Genomic DNA, 14,253 nt, shown 5'->3' with positions numbered 1-14,253 from the left:
AGATGGGGGAATCGTGACAATATGTGACAGGCGGAAACACGACAACGTCATGCCCAAAGAACCCACAACTAAACGCGTGATCATTTGGGCCAAAAGTACTCTCACCTGACACGCCAAACCCCATCGCGATCGTCAACCGCATGCGGCAAAAAGATCGGCAAATCAGAAGACAATGAAAAAAGAGGGAAGTTTTCATCACAAGAGATGTTCGGGTTGAGTTTGGGGGTGGGAGATGGTGGCGAAGCGTTGAGGCGGAATCGAAACAACACGGGGGCTTCGGAGAGAAGCAACGCGTGCATCCAAAACAAGACGGCGATACATCCGAGGGATGGAGAGAAGGCAACGACTCTTGAGTCACACGGTTAGTCAGAGGGACAGCGATTTCAATAATGATAATGATATCGAGGGATGTAGCATTTGCCTTGCGCGAAGGCAGCAATAGGATTGCATCGCGTCAAGCCAATAACGGGTCGGAAGCTTAGAGAATTTCTGTGTTGGGCGAACAGGATAGAAGAGAAGCAGACGAAAAGCACAGTGAGTCGGGGGGTATCCCAACAAAACGGCGCTCCCACAGATCCAGTGAGCGTGTGATGCGCCTATTCCCTCGCCCCGGGCTGCTGGCCTCAGATCGAATTATGCCTTAATCCTTCCTAATTGGGCATGGACTGGTTTTGCACGGCTTGTTGTTGATCTGAGGTCGACCTTCTCGCTTCGCCGATGGTATAAAACGAAGAACCCCCGCAGCTCGCGCAGCACCAACGCCCACCCACCACTTCCCTGAGCTCTGTATTCCACCACCACACCATCGAACCAGACCAAACGCCTCTCGCTAGAAAGCCCAGATCTTTAAGCTTCATCTAATACCCCTACTATTTATAATGCCTCCCAAGAAGTCAACTGCTGCTGCGCCAAAGAAGGCTGCTGCCGCCGCTCCCGCTCATGCATCTTACCTTGGTATGTACCCGCCCATTCCGCGCCACCACGCCGTCGCGTTGGGTGTGTGAAAGCTTTATCGTGATCGCCGAGTAATACTAATTATGTTTCACAGATATGGTAAAGGATGCGATCATTAACGTGAGTCTATCCTTCCCTGGCGCATTGCGATCCTCGCTTCGTGATCGCGACACCAAAACATGTCGACCGCCCCAAATCACAACGCCTACTTCATAGTACATCTGAACCTGAAGAATACGTTACTGACGCGTTATATTTGGTATATAGCTCAAGGAGCGAAATGGTTCCAGGTTAGTTCTTCCAGCTTAATGATGCTGGTGCTGCCTGCGCCACGTCATGGTTCCAGCTCGAGTCGCCTGAGCACACAGCTAACACGAATCGTTCCAACAGCCGACAAGCCATCCAGAAATACATCAAAGCGAACAACAGCCTAGGCGATGTCACCGATGCCATGTTTAAATCGCATGTCAACCGCGCCATTCAGTCAGGTGAAAAGAGCGGCCAGTTCACGCGTCCTAAGGGTAAGCGCCGTGCTTTTCAGGTCCTAACCTCCGTTGTGTTTACATTTTGGTTTATGCGTCTTGTTAAACTGGCTTCTACCTCTGGCGGACCTTTCTCGTGTTGGCTCGTTGATTCTGGATGCTAACAGTTTTAGGTGCTTCCGGTACTGTGAAGCTTGCGAAGAAGGAGCCTAAGGCTGCCCCAGCGAAGAAGGAGACTAAACCTGCGGTCGAGAAGAAGGAGAAGAAACCTGTCGCCGTTACGAAGGCGAAGAAGCCGGCTGCTACGGTTACTCTACCCCTCATCATTGTTAAGTCCTGGCTTACTGACAACTTACAGAAGGCTAAGCCCGCTACCACCAAGAAGACAACCGCCAAGGCTCCTCCCAAGAAGCCTGTCGCCGCAGCGAAACCCAAAGCTAATGCTAGCAAGGTTCGCAAGACCGCTACTGCCGCCCCAGCTGTGGCCGACGAGGTGTCCCGCGTGCTTGGGAAGACCAAGTCTGGTCGCGTCACCAAGACCAAGGCTCCCGCCGCGGCGGCCAAGCCCACCAAAAAGGCTGCCCCCAAGAAGACTGGCCCCAAGAAGACGGCAGCGAAGAAGGCGACGCCGAAGAAGGCAACACCAAAGAAGGCTGAGGCATGAACGGGGTTTCCTGAACCTTCCTCTCTTTCTCGTTCTTCTAACAAGGCTCTCCTGCTGGGCTAGTACATCGCAGCGTCCATCCGGACGACTACGAAAGTTGGCCTAGTGTATGAGCATTGTACGTGATATCCCCTTTTTCTCTTTCCACGAGGTGTCGGTCCGGATACAGGCATGGGAGTCGGTAGTGGTATTTGGGTGTCTTCTCATCATTACAGGACGCCGTTTTTTTGGTAGTCAGGTTATTCTCAAGTGGGTGTCGGCGTTCATGCGGCGTCTGCTATCGTTTATGGGATCACTGTAGTTTATTCTTTATGTGCTGAGTTTGCACATGAGAAAATGATAGCGCGGGACGTGATGCTATCGTCTGAGAATGAATCGAAAATATACTTCAACTCTGACACGGTTTCGCCCGGAAGTGATGTGTGAGAGGTTTGGGATACCCCTTGGCAAGGAGTTCCGATCATAACAACACAACGCGTGACGTGACGTTGGCGATAACAAGGTCCACGTGCGATAAGGAAAAAGGGCTAGCGCGGGCAGTAAACGATGCGAAGATGGGGATGGAAGGAAGCCAAGTTCCGCCGCTTTTTCCGCTCCTTGTATCTTACGTGCTCGATCAATTCAAAGCACATATCTTGGAATGAACCACTACAAGTCGAGACTTAACTCATTCAATTGCCTGAAATGTGAATTCGACACATCGTATCCCTCTATGATCGCAAGCAGATTCCCGTCTTCTCATAACTCCAGTACGAGATACGTGTAATACGGCACAAAAGTTCCCCGGACATCACCCAATTCAATATATTTTTGATTCATGTCATGAAACTTCACAAACACATGTCGTGGAGCCGCATAATGCAGGCGAAATGACGGTTTAGAAGAAGCAATTCTTGTGAAACACGTCTACAGGGCAGTTGTTACGACATCAATTCCACTCCCTTCATGGCGCAGATTTGCGAAATGATATCATGGCCTAAAGAGACCGAGAATGCAGTGCAGATGGAGGGTGGTGAGCGGCTGGAGTTGGCAGCTGAAGAAATTCGGAATTTGAAATGAGTGAGCTATTCTTAAGCCTTAGATTCCAGAAGGTTGACGGGGGCGCATGCAGGCGGGCCGTGACCGAAACGCTGCACGCGGAGTGGATAGTGGATAGTGGATGTGGACAGTGGCTATCCGAACTAGTTCAAGCCAAAGCTTCTCCGGACGAGAGCTTGTGACGAGGGATTTTTGGGAATATTCAGTCTTCATAGCATGAGGGTAGGGTTGATTCTCATATCAGTTGAATTTGGGGAGGGAGAGGGCTGAAAGAAAGCATTCCGTGAAGGCCGCCAGTGGACTTGGGAGGCTGGCATGCAGGAGGAGTGTGGCTGAGGCTCCACCCCATTGCTGGGACACGTTTTTGCTGCTTCATCTGCTATTCCCGTTTGGGCTCCACGACTCAGCCCAATTTGCGAGCTATGCAATGTTCCCCTGAGTATTGCGCAGAGGAGAATCTTCGTTGCAGGCCAGGAAACCGCGATCTGAACAAGTCCACCGTTCACAATTCCTCGCAGTGTCTGATTGGAAAACGGTGAATTCTATTTGCTGGTTAGATTGCGCGTTGTCTCCCTTGCACTCTGGTTCGCGGTCTCGGTGTCGGTCGCTGGGAGTGGATTGATCCGTTTACCGGCGCGGCGCAACTTGGCACGGACCCTTGCGAAAGCCGACCTTGCTTTGTCTCTCTGACAACTCCAGAAGCCATCCCAGACCTGCTATAGACCCTCCCCCCCCCCCCCCCACACCCCCCCATTCTTGCCCCGAAGAGGCCTCTTATTGTGCACCCAATTCATCGCACTCTTATCCGCTTATCACACCCCACGACGGCCAGCGTGAACCTGCCGTTACAACCACAGCCCTCTGGAACCACGCCCATCCCAGCAACCCCCAACGAGAACCCCGGAGACGTCCCAAACTCCGCTCCGCCTGTGATCGGAGTGCAGTCTCGTCCGCTGCCACGTGTGACACCTCATGATACCCAGATAATGCCCTCCTTCGTGGCAGACAGCGGCGACAATTCGACCTACAAACATCCGCAACCGCAACCGCAACCACAGCCACAGTCGTTGTTCACTCTGCCCTCGCGCACGTCAGCAGACAAACCGCAGCTCGGAAGGGACTATGCAGATAGGCTGTCGAATGGAGACACTCCCTACATGAACGGCAAACTAGCCAACGGATCACCTGGCATGCAATCGGTGCCAAACGGGCGGTCCATCCAGCCGGCGACCCACGATAAGGCCATATCACATAATCAGAGCATAGAGGCCGTCGGCAGAGGCTGGAGTGTGGATTTCGAGAGTCCCTTTAAATCATCCGAGAGTCGCGGCAACTCCGGCGAATTGTCGGGCAGGGATGACGGCTACTTCGCCTCGGTGCACAGTAGTGAGACGCAGGATGGCTGCAGAACCACGCACGTTAAGCTGGGTAGCGTAAACTCGACCGACGGGGTGAAGGACGCTCTCCCGGACTTTACCACCGCTGCTCCTGCCAAGCACGAGTCGGATCTGAAGCCACAAACAACCATCGACGCTAGCCTTCACATTCCGAATTCGTCCTCGACGTACCGCGTTTCCTCACCGCCCGCCTTCAATCACAACACCCCCGTCACGCATCAGCAGCCGTATCGTTTGCAGCATCGCCACACGCTCGAAGTTCCCAAGGCGTCGACGTCGCGCGCTAGGGACTTCCAGAATTCAACGGATGACGTCGTGACCGCGAGCGGTAGATTCTCACCCAATACTCCCACCCGTCGGAGAGGGTCAATATCCCTGGCTAGGAGGACTACCCGATCCATACACTCTGACATGCATCTTGAGGAGGTGCCGCAAGACGAGGATGCGGCGCGGTGGGCAGAACACATTCGGCAGAAGCGAGCAAGCAAGAGGAAGCGGAAAGAAGATGAGGATGATGATCGCGTGGTCGTTGGCACAAAAGTCGATCAGAACCATGTCAATTGGGTCACGGCATACAATATGTTGACGGGCATAAGATTCACCGTTTCTAGGACAAACGCAAAGATGGACCGAGAGCTCACCGATGCTGACTTTGACGCTAAGCACAAGTTTTCGTTTGATATGTAGGTTTGTTTGCTATTACTGTTGGAGGGGTTTGCTGACATGCATGCAGAACTGGGAACGAACTAACGCCGTCCGCCAAGTACGACTTCAAGTTCAAGGACTACGCGCCCTGGGTCTTCCGCCATCTTCGATCTACCTTCAGGCTAGATCCCGCAGACTACCTCGTATCCCTGACCAGCAAGTACATTCTATCAGAACTTGGTTCACCAGGCAAGAGTGGTAGTTTCTTCTATTTTTCCCGTGATTACAAGTACATCATTAAGACGATCCATCACGCCGAGCACAAGTTCCTCCGGAAGATACTGAAAGACTACTACAACCATGTGCAAGAAAACCCAAACACCCTGCTCTCACAGTTCTACGGCCTCCATCGCGTCAAGATTCCGTATGGCCGCAAGATTCACTTCGTCGTCATGAATAACCTATTTCCTCCACATCGAGATATCCACCGAACGTTTGACCTGAAAGGATCTACAATTGGACGTGATTTCAAAGAGGATGAGTTGGAGAAGAATCCACGAGCCACTTTGAAGGATCTGAATTGGCTACGAAGAAACCTGCATTTGGAATTCGGGCCAACCAAGAAGAATGCCTTCATTGAGCAAATGCAAAAAGACGTCAAGCTCCTACAAAAATTAAAGATAATGGACTACTCACTCCTAGTTGGTATACACGACTTGGAGCGTGGTAACGAAGAGAATCTACGCGACAAGACGCTGCAGGTCTTCCAACCGGGCGGAGAAGAAGCCGAAGAGCCAGGACCAAACATGCTCATGCGGACGCCATCGAAGCTGGAGAATGCAAGGAAGGCCAAGGAATTGAGACAGAAGATCAAGACGCAGAAACCCATACCAATGGACCAGACGACGAGTAAGATGCCAGATGAACTGCAGGATCCAAAGAAGAATTTTTACTTTTACGCCGATGACGGTGGATTTAGGGCCACGCATGAGGATGAGTCGGCGGGCGAGGAGATTTATTATCTCGGGATTATCGACTGTTTGACTCATGTAAGATTCGTTGCATACTCGGACCTGCGGGAGTTTGCTGACGTGGATTTAGTATTCCTTGATTAAACGGGCCGAACATTTCTTCAAGGGCATGATGAACACGGAGTCCCAGATCTCGGCTATACCCCCCGAACGTTATGGTGATCGGTTTGTCAGATTCATCAGTGGTGTCACCAAGACGAGGGAAGCGGCTGAGCGGGAGAAGGCTGAAGAGGCAGAGAATGCAATCAGTGATCCGAGACTTTCTGGTGTCAACATGGCACATCGAGATCGAGAAGCAACAGACGCCGTAATAGAAAAAGCAGAGCATCAAGCCCAACGGTCAAAAGAACGAGGCGCGTCCGAAGAAGACGTCCCCAACCGCGAAATGCGCGCTGTGAGGAGCCCATCCGCCGAGCGAGGCGAACTCGGCACCACTCTTCCTGTCGTAGAAGAAGCTTTCGAGTCCTCGAGTACGGGTGGAAGAAGTGGGAGGAGTACAGAAGCAAGTCTACAACCTCCACCGCCGCCGTTGAAGGAATATGATGTCCGATTCTTAGACCCGCAAGACCAAGCACCATCTCAATCGAGGGATCCCTCACATCATAGACCTCCACCTACGCCACCGAAGGATTTGGGGACTGGGAATAGTGATGGTGTGAATGAAGAACGGCCCCCGACTCCACCGAAGGATACGTATGAGACGCACAGACATTCTGGACCTCCGACGCCTCCGAAAGAACAGAGAGGGAGAGGGAGAGATAAGGATTTGCCGCTCCCGCCAATGGAAACAGTTGTTAGGGTGAACTAACTCTAACTGAACATTCCATCCGAGCTTGACGAGGCCAAACCCGTGTGCCTCTCATTCACCGCCCCAATTATGACCAAGACCACGAACTTCAAGTGGGCATCTTTTTCTTTGCGTATTCCTTTTCCCCATTGTCATAAAACTTAGCTTAAATCTCACTCACGCCTTGCATATTCCTCTTTTTCTTTGTCTCAGTCTGGTCTGTTCTTGCATTGCCATCGCCTACATAGTCTCCTTTGTGTGTGTGTGTGTCTGTCTGTGTTTCCCTGGCATGATACCATTGGCGTAGGCGGTGGAGTTCGTGGAACTCCTGCCTTGACATTTCTTTCCTTTACTTCTTTCTTGCGATCTCTGTTCTGACTGACGAGTTTGTGTGGAGGAATCTTGCAATGGGAAATGGCGAGATGAGATAATCGGAGCGAGCTTGTTTCGTCGTTTTGAGTAACGCCGTGTTGACAGAGGGAGACGTTCGCGCTACTTTGTTCCATTCTCTTTGTAAAAGCTGCACTACACTGCACGCACGACATCATACTCACCTTCCCTAGACGCTTGTGTTTTTATTTTTTATTTTAGCTTTTCCTATGCTCAGCGTGAGCGATACGGATGTCAATGCCCCTGCCTGTGTGCGAATTTTCTTCTTGGCTGTACGATAATATATTTACTGTGGAGGATTGCTGGTTGAATGAGTAGGGGAAAGTGTAAGGATGGGCTGGGGTAGCTGGAGGGGATCTTCAAAAGCGAGACAGAGACTGAGAGAGAGATAGAGGCAATAGAAGTCTGGATATATTGGATTTGTGCTATAGATCCAGATCTAACGTGACTAACGTGACTACCATCATGTGCCACTTTATTCATGCAGTCTCGCCATTTCAATTCTCTGTTATCCCTTTGTAGCGACAAGGCCAACACCCTCCAACACCACTTCCACCCATCCCCTATATCAAAACTCCGGATCTCACAGGACGGAAAAGACAACGAATGTGACACACGTATTTATCAACAGAGTACCTGAATCCGGAGGAATCGGTGTTCTTTTCGCCTGAGGATGAAGTGAAGTGTGTTTATGAATATGGTAGCGTGAGTGTGAAAGCAGATGTTGGTTAGGTTCGGTTAGGTTAAGGGGTTTAAGAGGAGTTTGATTGCACGCACACACACGCACGTATGCATGAATGGTGAAGATGGATGAGTGGAATTTGGAATATTGAGTAGTATGGGAGAATTGGGGGATGGCAGCATGGGCTTGAATCTACGAAGCCTGACCCAACATCGAGGGGGGCTGTTCTCTTAAAAAAACTCTCTGTACACCGAAAAACGTCTCGCTCGAGCCCTCACATCACAGACTTCGCAAGACGCATCTTCCAGAACTTGGATAAGATTTCCTAATAATCTGCTTACTACAGACTACCATCACGCCCACCATTGGTCTGTCTAATCTCGAAATCATAATACCTGCTTGCCTGCTCGCAAAGTACAGTCTCCCGCTCCCCACCCCCCAGGCAAGAGGAACAGCTCCTTCCCGTCCTGGCCCTCCATCCTTAATGTAGGTAATAACACCACGGCACGCCATGGCACGCCACACCCTCTCTACTAACGACCATCCGTCCAGCGCCAATACACATGCTATGCTCACGGCCATGAGGAAGACTTCAATAATACCAACGCCAATGCTATGCTGAAGAAAAAGGGAAAGAGAACAAGAAGAGAGAAAGACAGCAAATCATTTCCGAGAGTAAAGAATTAAAACCCGCCATTCATTTACTCCCGTCGCAATATCTGTCGTTGCACGCACGCCAGCAAGCAATCTTAAGCCAAAATAAATTCCATGTTTGACCAGAGGTATTAGTTAAGAACACGCCTTCAAAGTGGACTCCCAGCAACCTGCGGCGTCGGGGCCACCGCGACGGTAACCGGAGATGCAGCAGTAGCATCACGGAAAGTATCGCTCTGTTTCTTCTGACCATTGAGCAGAGGGCAAAGTCTTAGAGGAAATATGTTAGCTTGTGGCATCAACAAAGAATACTTGCTGTGTTGTAACAGATAGTAGGGGAAGGAGGAATAAGGATCAAACGCACTTTTTGTTGGTTTTAATATGTCCCACCTCCCCGCAATTTGCACACTTCCTCGGCGTGGAACCAGAAATCTTGCCAGTCGGCAAACCCGCAGGAGTCCCGCCGCCAGGAGCGTGAACGGTATGGAGACCCTTTGCCTTCTCGCGGCCTTCACGACGTTCGACGTTGCGCGTAAGACGAGCCAGCTCAGCTTTGAGCTTAAGTTGTTGCTGGGCGTCGAATTCCGCATTTCCGGTTGGCTTGATTTCGTCGATTCGCATGTTCATGAGACGTTCTTGCTTCTTGCGCTTAGAGTACAGTCGAACAACTTCCGGATCTGTGATGGTGACGACTTGCTGCTCGTATTCGTCGTGTTTGTTCTTGGTCCAGCGCTTGATGCGGAGGACTTTGCCACGCGTGTCGTTCTGACTGTTCCGGCTGAACTGACTCATGGTATCGTCGTCGCGCATCAGGGCGACAGGGGTTCCGAATTCAGATCGCCCTCGGCCTTGATTCTGGCGCATGTCGCCGTTGTCGACATCCATCTCCACGTCAGAATGTTCCACAGTGGAGCGAAGGCTTTCGGCCTGCTTGTTCCAGATGCGTTTGATGGCCTCTTCGTAGCGTTTCTGCTGGAGCGCAACGTTATAGCTATGGCCTCCAAGCTCTTTGCTTTTCTTGGCATCAAGCTTATCAGCAGTGCTCTGACCGATATCTTTGAAACCGCCCTTCATGGATACTTTGATAAAACTGAAGCCCTCACCACGACCAGTTGGATCGCCGTCACCGTGAAGCTCCAGCATCGCTTTTCCTGCGCAAGCATTCAAGAAGTTCTTGGTGGTGTGCCACGGTGCAAGCTGGAGTTCGCGCTTTTCGCCCTCTTCAGCGTCTTCGTCGTCCTTGATCTCGTTGGCTTTGAAACCGGCATCCGTGAGATGCTTATCGCCTGCATGCATTGAGTCGATCAGGCAAATGTCCTCAGGCTTAATCCACGCCCGCAGTGACGGTTCGTCAGGGATAGTCTCGCCGTCTTTGGGGAACCACGTGGCCTTTTCTTTATCATATGACATGATTTCTCTCATCCTAGATCGGTTCTGTGCAATCTCGGTACCTGGAAGATGATATTTGATCATCTCGTTGCTAAGCCATGGCTGCCTAGCGTTCTTTTCTGCGTTCTTTCGGTAGATACGGAAGGACAGCATCTTCAGACGCTTCTTGGAAGCTTCCGTCACCTTCCGTGCGTGCGTTCCAGGTACCTCAACCGACGGGAATTCCTGGCCCACCGTCACCAAGTTTTGAAGATTCCTGATGTAGTATTTGGATCCCTCAGTACCAGTGTGGCTCCTGCTGACTAAGAAATCAGTTGACTTAGGGTCGTGTTGGAAGATAGGTGCACGGTACATGGCGTTCTGCAACGCGGGTACAGTCTGTCCAGCTTCCACATCACCGAACACGGAGAACGGGCTTTTGTCTTGGGGCAGTAGCACTGCAGTCTCACCGAGATCCAGCTTGGGCCTCGAAGCATCTTCGTTGTCCTTCCGGCGGTAGTAATTTACAATCTTAACACCCATTCCGAAGTTAGAGAGAGTAGTGGGGTATTCCTCTGAGTACTCGGCGAGCAGGAGGTCTGAACCATCACCGACGTTGAGATCTTCGGCTTTCGCAAAAGCTTCGGATGGTTTGAGGTTCTTCTTGTGCTTCCTCTTCGTTGGCTTGAGACTAATGGGGAACACTCGTTCACCAGGCTTGAAAGTGATGGACGGGCGATGGAAAGACCGAAGCTCGCGGTCAGAAAGATTAACCTTGTAGAACGGATACTGAAGCTTCAGGGCGGGCAAGCTATGTTCAATACTCATATGTCCTAGCGTACTTCGGACCTTTTGTTGGGCATTCTCCTTGAGAGCATCGTAGGCGTCGTCATTGGAGATGTTGTACCGTTTGAACATCGGGTTAGCTAGACTGCCACGGCTGTCTCGTTTAAATTCTTGGCCTAATGTCCGCGGCTTCTTCGGTTCAGCGCTTGGCTGCTGGACGTCAAGCAAAAGATGAGGGTCGTTCATATCTAGAATAATCTTCTTCGAGATTTTCGACGTAGCAAGTTCGGGATCATCCAAGGAGGGGATATTCATGTGATCGTAGACCGAGAATTGAATATGGTTCTTTCGTTCCCCAAGTTTCCGCTTCTTTGCCGGAGGTCCGCTCATTTCTGCGGCGAGGTCTCGCATCCAATCGCCCTCATCTATGAACGCATCTGGAGGTGTCTGAAGTTCTTCAGTATCAGAGGGTGTATCAACACTAGGGATATCCCAATCCTCGCAAGCGATCTTCAAGTCGTTCCACGAAACGTTGCCGATCATCTCTTGTTCATTCTCGTTGTCCAGATCGTCCAGTTCCATCTCATCACCGCTCTGATTATCCTCTTCGATGCCATTAGTGATATAGATGATGCCCTGCTGCTCAGCCTCTAACTGTCGGCCTACTTTGGTTGTTGCACTTGTGGAAGGTAGTCGGAAGGCTTTCTCTTGGTCGGGAGCGATATCGAGGTTGACCTTGTTCGGCTGGATGGGCTTCGGGACTTTAAGGGGTGTCTTTGGGACGAAGAAAGCGCGTTTTCGAGGTATTAAGCTAAAGAAGCGCGGTGGCATGTCGGGCTCGAAATCGGGCCATATTTGATCGAAGATCTCTTTGGATGTTTGTGGAGGAGGTGGCACGCGTTCTGTTTGCCCTCGTCTTGCCTGTGCAAACAAGGCCATCTGCTCAGCCAGCTCGGGGTCAATTTCCTCCTCTTGCATGACACCGTAATCAACGGGACGGAATGCGGGGTGGCCATCGAGCGAAGACGTGACAGTGTCTATTGCAGCCTTCGACCCTGCCACCTGGCCTGAAGCGAGTGTTTCGACAGAAGAAGCGGGGAGATGGTCCTGCTGTGACCGTTCTTGGACCGGACTGGACATCCCATCGCCGAACAAATCGTCCAAATCATCATCCTGCTCAAAGCCGTCCGGTGTAAAGTCTTGTACCGTGCTCCCACTAGCATGCTGTACGCCATTCCCAAACACGACGTCTTCCTCGTCGGGCAGGTCATCGTCATCCGAAATGTCCCCGTAGTCGACGGCGTCGTCAGCTTTTTCCCCCACATCGAGGTCTCGGTCCGCAACGCCCTTCAGGAAGTCGTCGGCATCGGTACCTCCACTATTTCCAGAAATCATTGCTAGAATCTTGGCTTCGTCGTCGAGTTCGCGCTGCTGCTGCGCAGCATAGGGCTCCAAGTCGGAATCCATTGTCGCGTGCGGCATCGGGGAGAGTGATCTGCCTACACAGTTGGGGTGCGCTCAGAGGGTAGAAGAAATGGCAGGAGGCGGGGAGTCGTCGGTTTTGCTGCTTCACAAAGCAATAGTGAAGGCGCGACGTTGGGTGAAAGAAAGGTGGTGTGCAAGCGAGATGAATCGCATAGATGCTGCCACCCTGATCGGATAGAATTACGGGCGAAGGTTCATCTGCAGACTGGCTGGGCTGTATCGTCGACCCAGCGCGTGCGGCTCGTCCAGGTGAAGCGGTGGGGGCTTGAGGGCGTTGTTCGAAGACTGCCCGCAGGCGCAGGTGGTTGAAAGGATGAAGGTCGACTGCACGTGAATCAAGTTACCGCGGGTGGCCCGTGCGCATCACGTGCAGATCCCTCGCCAATGGGCCAAATTTCATCTGGATTCACCCACTGCGTAGTGCGTGCAAAGGCCATTGAATATTTATGCATTGCATAGATACAATAGTTTTCCCAGGATAATATGACATGAGTCATCGAAACTCATGCGGTCTCATGGCTACGGCCACGGAGTACTCATTTCACGCCAAGCGCCTTCCTGAATTTGGGTTTGGCTGCGCTGTGACTTTAGTTTTAATTCCTAATCTTGTTCTTAGGAGTGACTACTCTCATCTGCCTACTAAGCTCATTCTGACTCAAAATCAAAATCGCCAAAGTAGACGCACAATGCCTACCATGAGATATTAGCAGAAACATCAGTAGATTCGGAAGAACTTCCATACCTTGCTGGCGCCCCGGATGCAATAGTGGGCTACCTCTAACTTCTTACTTTCTGGAGCATATTTGGCAATTTGGTTGAGGTCTGAATTACGCGGGAGATAGAGAATAGTAGAAGAGCTGTATTTGTTGAATTTTTCGTAGAGAAATTCAAGGCTATATGGTTCCATTTTCGAAAGGTCGAAGACATCCTCGTCACCGTATTCAACACCTGTGCTTGTTAGAAGCTACTGGATAAATAGTAGAAGATTTGCTTACCGCCCCATGGAGGGCTGGCAAACAGCACAATATTATCTTTCTGCCCATTGAATCGTCGAGAAATCTCGGAAAGGCAGTCCCCTTTAACCCACACAATTTTCTTGTCAACTCCATAGATCTCAGCGTTATGCCTGGCACATTTCAGAGCATCAGGGTCTTTCTCGAAAGCAAATACTTGATCCCATCGACCCTGCCGAGCAAACGCGATGGCATTTCCACCAACTCCTGCAAAGGCATCAATGAGGATGTTCTTCTCTTTTGGAGCCGACTCCGCTACATGCGCAGCAATCTTGCTTTAAAAAAAAATTAGTACACACTTTGCTTCTGCGTCAACCCACAAGCTTCTTCTTACTTCGCAATGGGCTCTGGGGTAACACCAAACCATGCATCCTCAGTCATCCATATTCCTTGGTCGTAACGATCCCAGATCGATTGTCGCTGCCACCAGTATCTACCATTCCATTAGCGCCGAGAAATTCATGCTAAGGATAAAATTTTGTACTTCTTGAGCCTCGCCGGAAACTCATCTTGACTTGTCCATTGATGTATGGGCCCGTCCTCGGGTGGGGCCTCCATAATTGCCCCTTCGCAATCTTCCTCAGCTACTATGAACTCAGATCAGTCAGGCCCTTGTATATGAGCACGACATGCCAGCGCCCATCAAAGCGGTGTTGGTTGTTTTAGCATGACTGCAGCCTCCGATTTTTGTCAATATTGAGCAGCGCGCCTTACCTGTTCGGGTTAGTGAATACCTGCCTTCCTTCCGGAATGCAACGTAGGGAACGACGTCCTGATTGCCAATTAAGAACGTCGAGAAAAGCCACTATGCGAGGTTCGGATAATAGGCTCTCACGCTAACCATCAAGTGTTCGCGGACTCAAATCTTCGTCGAAAA

General features: G+C 51.0%; 4 protein-coding genes across 4 annotated transcripts; 2 read left to right on the top strand and 2 right to left on the bottom strand.

Moving 5' to 3' along the window:
* The first annotated feature begins 782 nt into the window (after positions 1 to 782).
* On the top strand, positions 783 to 2,498 carry BDR25DRAFT_303926 (uncharacterized protein). The gene is made up of 6 exons (XM_033690103.1): positions 783 to 954; positions 1,049 to 1,074; positions 1,222 to 1,244; positions 1,345 to 1,475; positions 1,610 to 1,743; positions 1,795 to 2,498. The coding sequence occupies exons 1-6, from the start codon at positions 879 to 881 to the stop codon at positions 2,098 to 2,100; spliced, it is 696 nt and encodes a 231-aa protein (XP_033547283.1). The 5' UTR covers positions 783 to 878; the 3' UTR covers positions 2,101 to 2,498.
* A 1,346-nt stretch (positions 2,499 to 3,844) lies between these two features.
* Positions 3,845 to 7,113, top strand: BDR25DRAFT_34834 (SAICAR synthase-like protein). The gene is made up of 3 exons (XM_033694400.1): positions 3,845 to 5,218; positions 5,269 to 6,229; positions 6,282 to 7,113. The coding sequence occupies exons 1-3, from the start codon at positions 4,125 to 4,127 to the stop codon at positions 7,017 to 7,019; spliced, it is 2,793 nt and encodes a 930-aa protein (XP_033547282.1). The 5' UTR covers positions 3,845 to 4,124; the 3' UTR covers positions 7,020 to 7,113.
* A 1,649-nt stretch (positions 7,114 to 8,762) lies between these two features.
* BDR25DRAFT_34825 (uncharacterized protein) lies at positions 8,763 to 12,458 on the bottom strand. The gene is made up of 2 exons (XM_033694385.1): positions 9,089 to 12,458; positions 8,763 to 8,994 (listed from the first exon to the last, which is right to left on the bottom strand). Exons 1-2 carry the CDS (start codon positions 12,358 to 12,360, stop codon positions 8,874 to 8,876), a joined length of 3,393 nt encoding a protein of 1,130 aa, XP_033547281.1. The 5' UTR covers positions 12,361 to 12,458; the 3' UTR covers positions 8,763 to 8,873.
* Positions 12,459 to 12,990: 532 nt separating this feature from the next.
* On the bottom strand, positions 12,991 to 14,020 carry BDR25DRAFT_287383 (trimethylguanosine synthase). The gene is made up of 5 exons (XM_033688321.1): positions 13,861 to 14,020; positions 13,711 to 13,809; positions 13,359 to 13,651; positions 13,106 to 13,311; positions 12,991 to 13,053 (listed from the first exon to the last, which is right to left on the bottom strand). Exons 1-5 carry the CDS (start codon positions 13,932 to 13,934, stop codon positions 13,009 to 13,011), a joined length of 717 nt encoding a protein of 238 aa, XP_033547280.1. The 5' UTR covers positions 13,935 to 14,020; the 3' UTR covers positions 12,991 to 13,008.
* Positions 14,021 to 14,253: the final 233 nt, after the last annotated feature.

This window comes from Lindgomyces ingoldianus (genome assembly GCF_010093535.1).
Source record: "Lindgomyces ingoldianus strain ATCC 200398 unplaced genomic scaffold BDR25scaffold_17, whole genome shotgun sequence".
Taxonomy (NCBI): domain Eukaryota; kingdom Fungi; phylum Ascomycota; class Dothideomycetes; order Pleosporales; family Lindgomycetaceae; genus Lindgomyces; species Lindgomyces ingoldianus.
Note: the sequence above shows the minus strand (reverse complement) of the source record. Positions and strands in the feature narration are given on the sequence as shown.

What these genes read in the sequence shown, in the direction of transcription:
- BDR25DRAFT_303926 (XM_033690103.1), top strand. Translation starts at nt 879, where the DNA reads ATGCCTCCCAAGAAGTCAACTGCTGCTGCGCCAAAGAAGGCTGCTGCC. An exon ending in AAGGAGCGAAATGGTTCCAG is followed by an intron (nt 1,245 to 1,344) that starts GTTAGTTCTTCC and finishes TCGTTCCAACAG; the next exon opens with CCGACAAGCCATCCAGAAAT. An exon ending in CCAGTTCACGCGTCCTAAGG is followed by an intron (nt 1,476 to 1,609) that starts GTAAGCGCCGTG and finishes TAACAGTTTTAG; the next exon opens with GTGCTTCCGGTACTGTGAAG.
- BDR25DRAFT_287383 (XM_033688321.1), bottom strand. Translation starts at nt 13,934, where the DNA reads ATGGAGGCCCCACCCGAGGACGGGCCCATACATCAATGGACAAGTCAA. An exon ending in ACCCCAGAGCCCATTGCGAA is followed by an intron (nt 13,652 to 13,710) that starts GTAAGAAGAAGC and finishes TTTTTTTTAAAG; the next exon opens with CAAGATTGCTGCGCATGTAG. An exon ending in TGCCAGCCCTCCATGGGGCG is followed by an intron (nt 13,312 to 13,358) that starts GTAAGCAAATCT and finishes TAACAAGCACAG; the next exon opens with GTGTTGAATACGGTGACGAG.
- BDR25DRAFT_34834 (XM_033694400.1), top strand. Translation starts at nt 4,125, where the DNA reads ATGCCCTCCTTCGTGGCAGACAGCGGCGACAATTCGACCTACAAACAT. An exon ending in CACAAGTTTTCGTTTGATAT is followed by an intron (nt 5,219 to 5,268) that starts GTAGGTTTGTTT and finishes ACATGCATGCAG; the next exon opens with AACTGGGAACGAACTAACGC. An exon ending in TTATCGACTGTTTGACTCAT is followed by an intron (nt 6,230 to 6,281) that starts GTAAGATTCGTT and finishes ACGTGGATTTAG; the next exon opens with TATTCCTTGATTAAACGGGC.
- BDR25DRAFT_34825 (XM_033694385.1), bottom strand. Translation starts at nt 12,360, where the DNA reads ATGCCGCACGCGACAATGGATTCCGACTTGGAGCCCTATGCTGCGCAG. An exon ending in CATATTAAAACCAACAAAAA is followed by an intron (nt 8,995 to 9,088) that starts GTGCGTTTGATC and finishes ATTTCCTCTAAG; the next exon opens with ACTTTGCCCTCTGCTCAATG.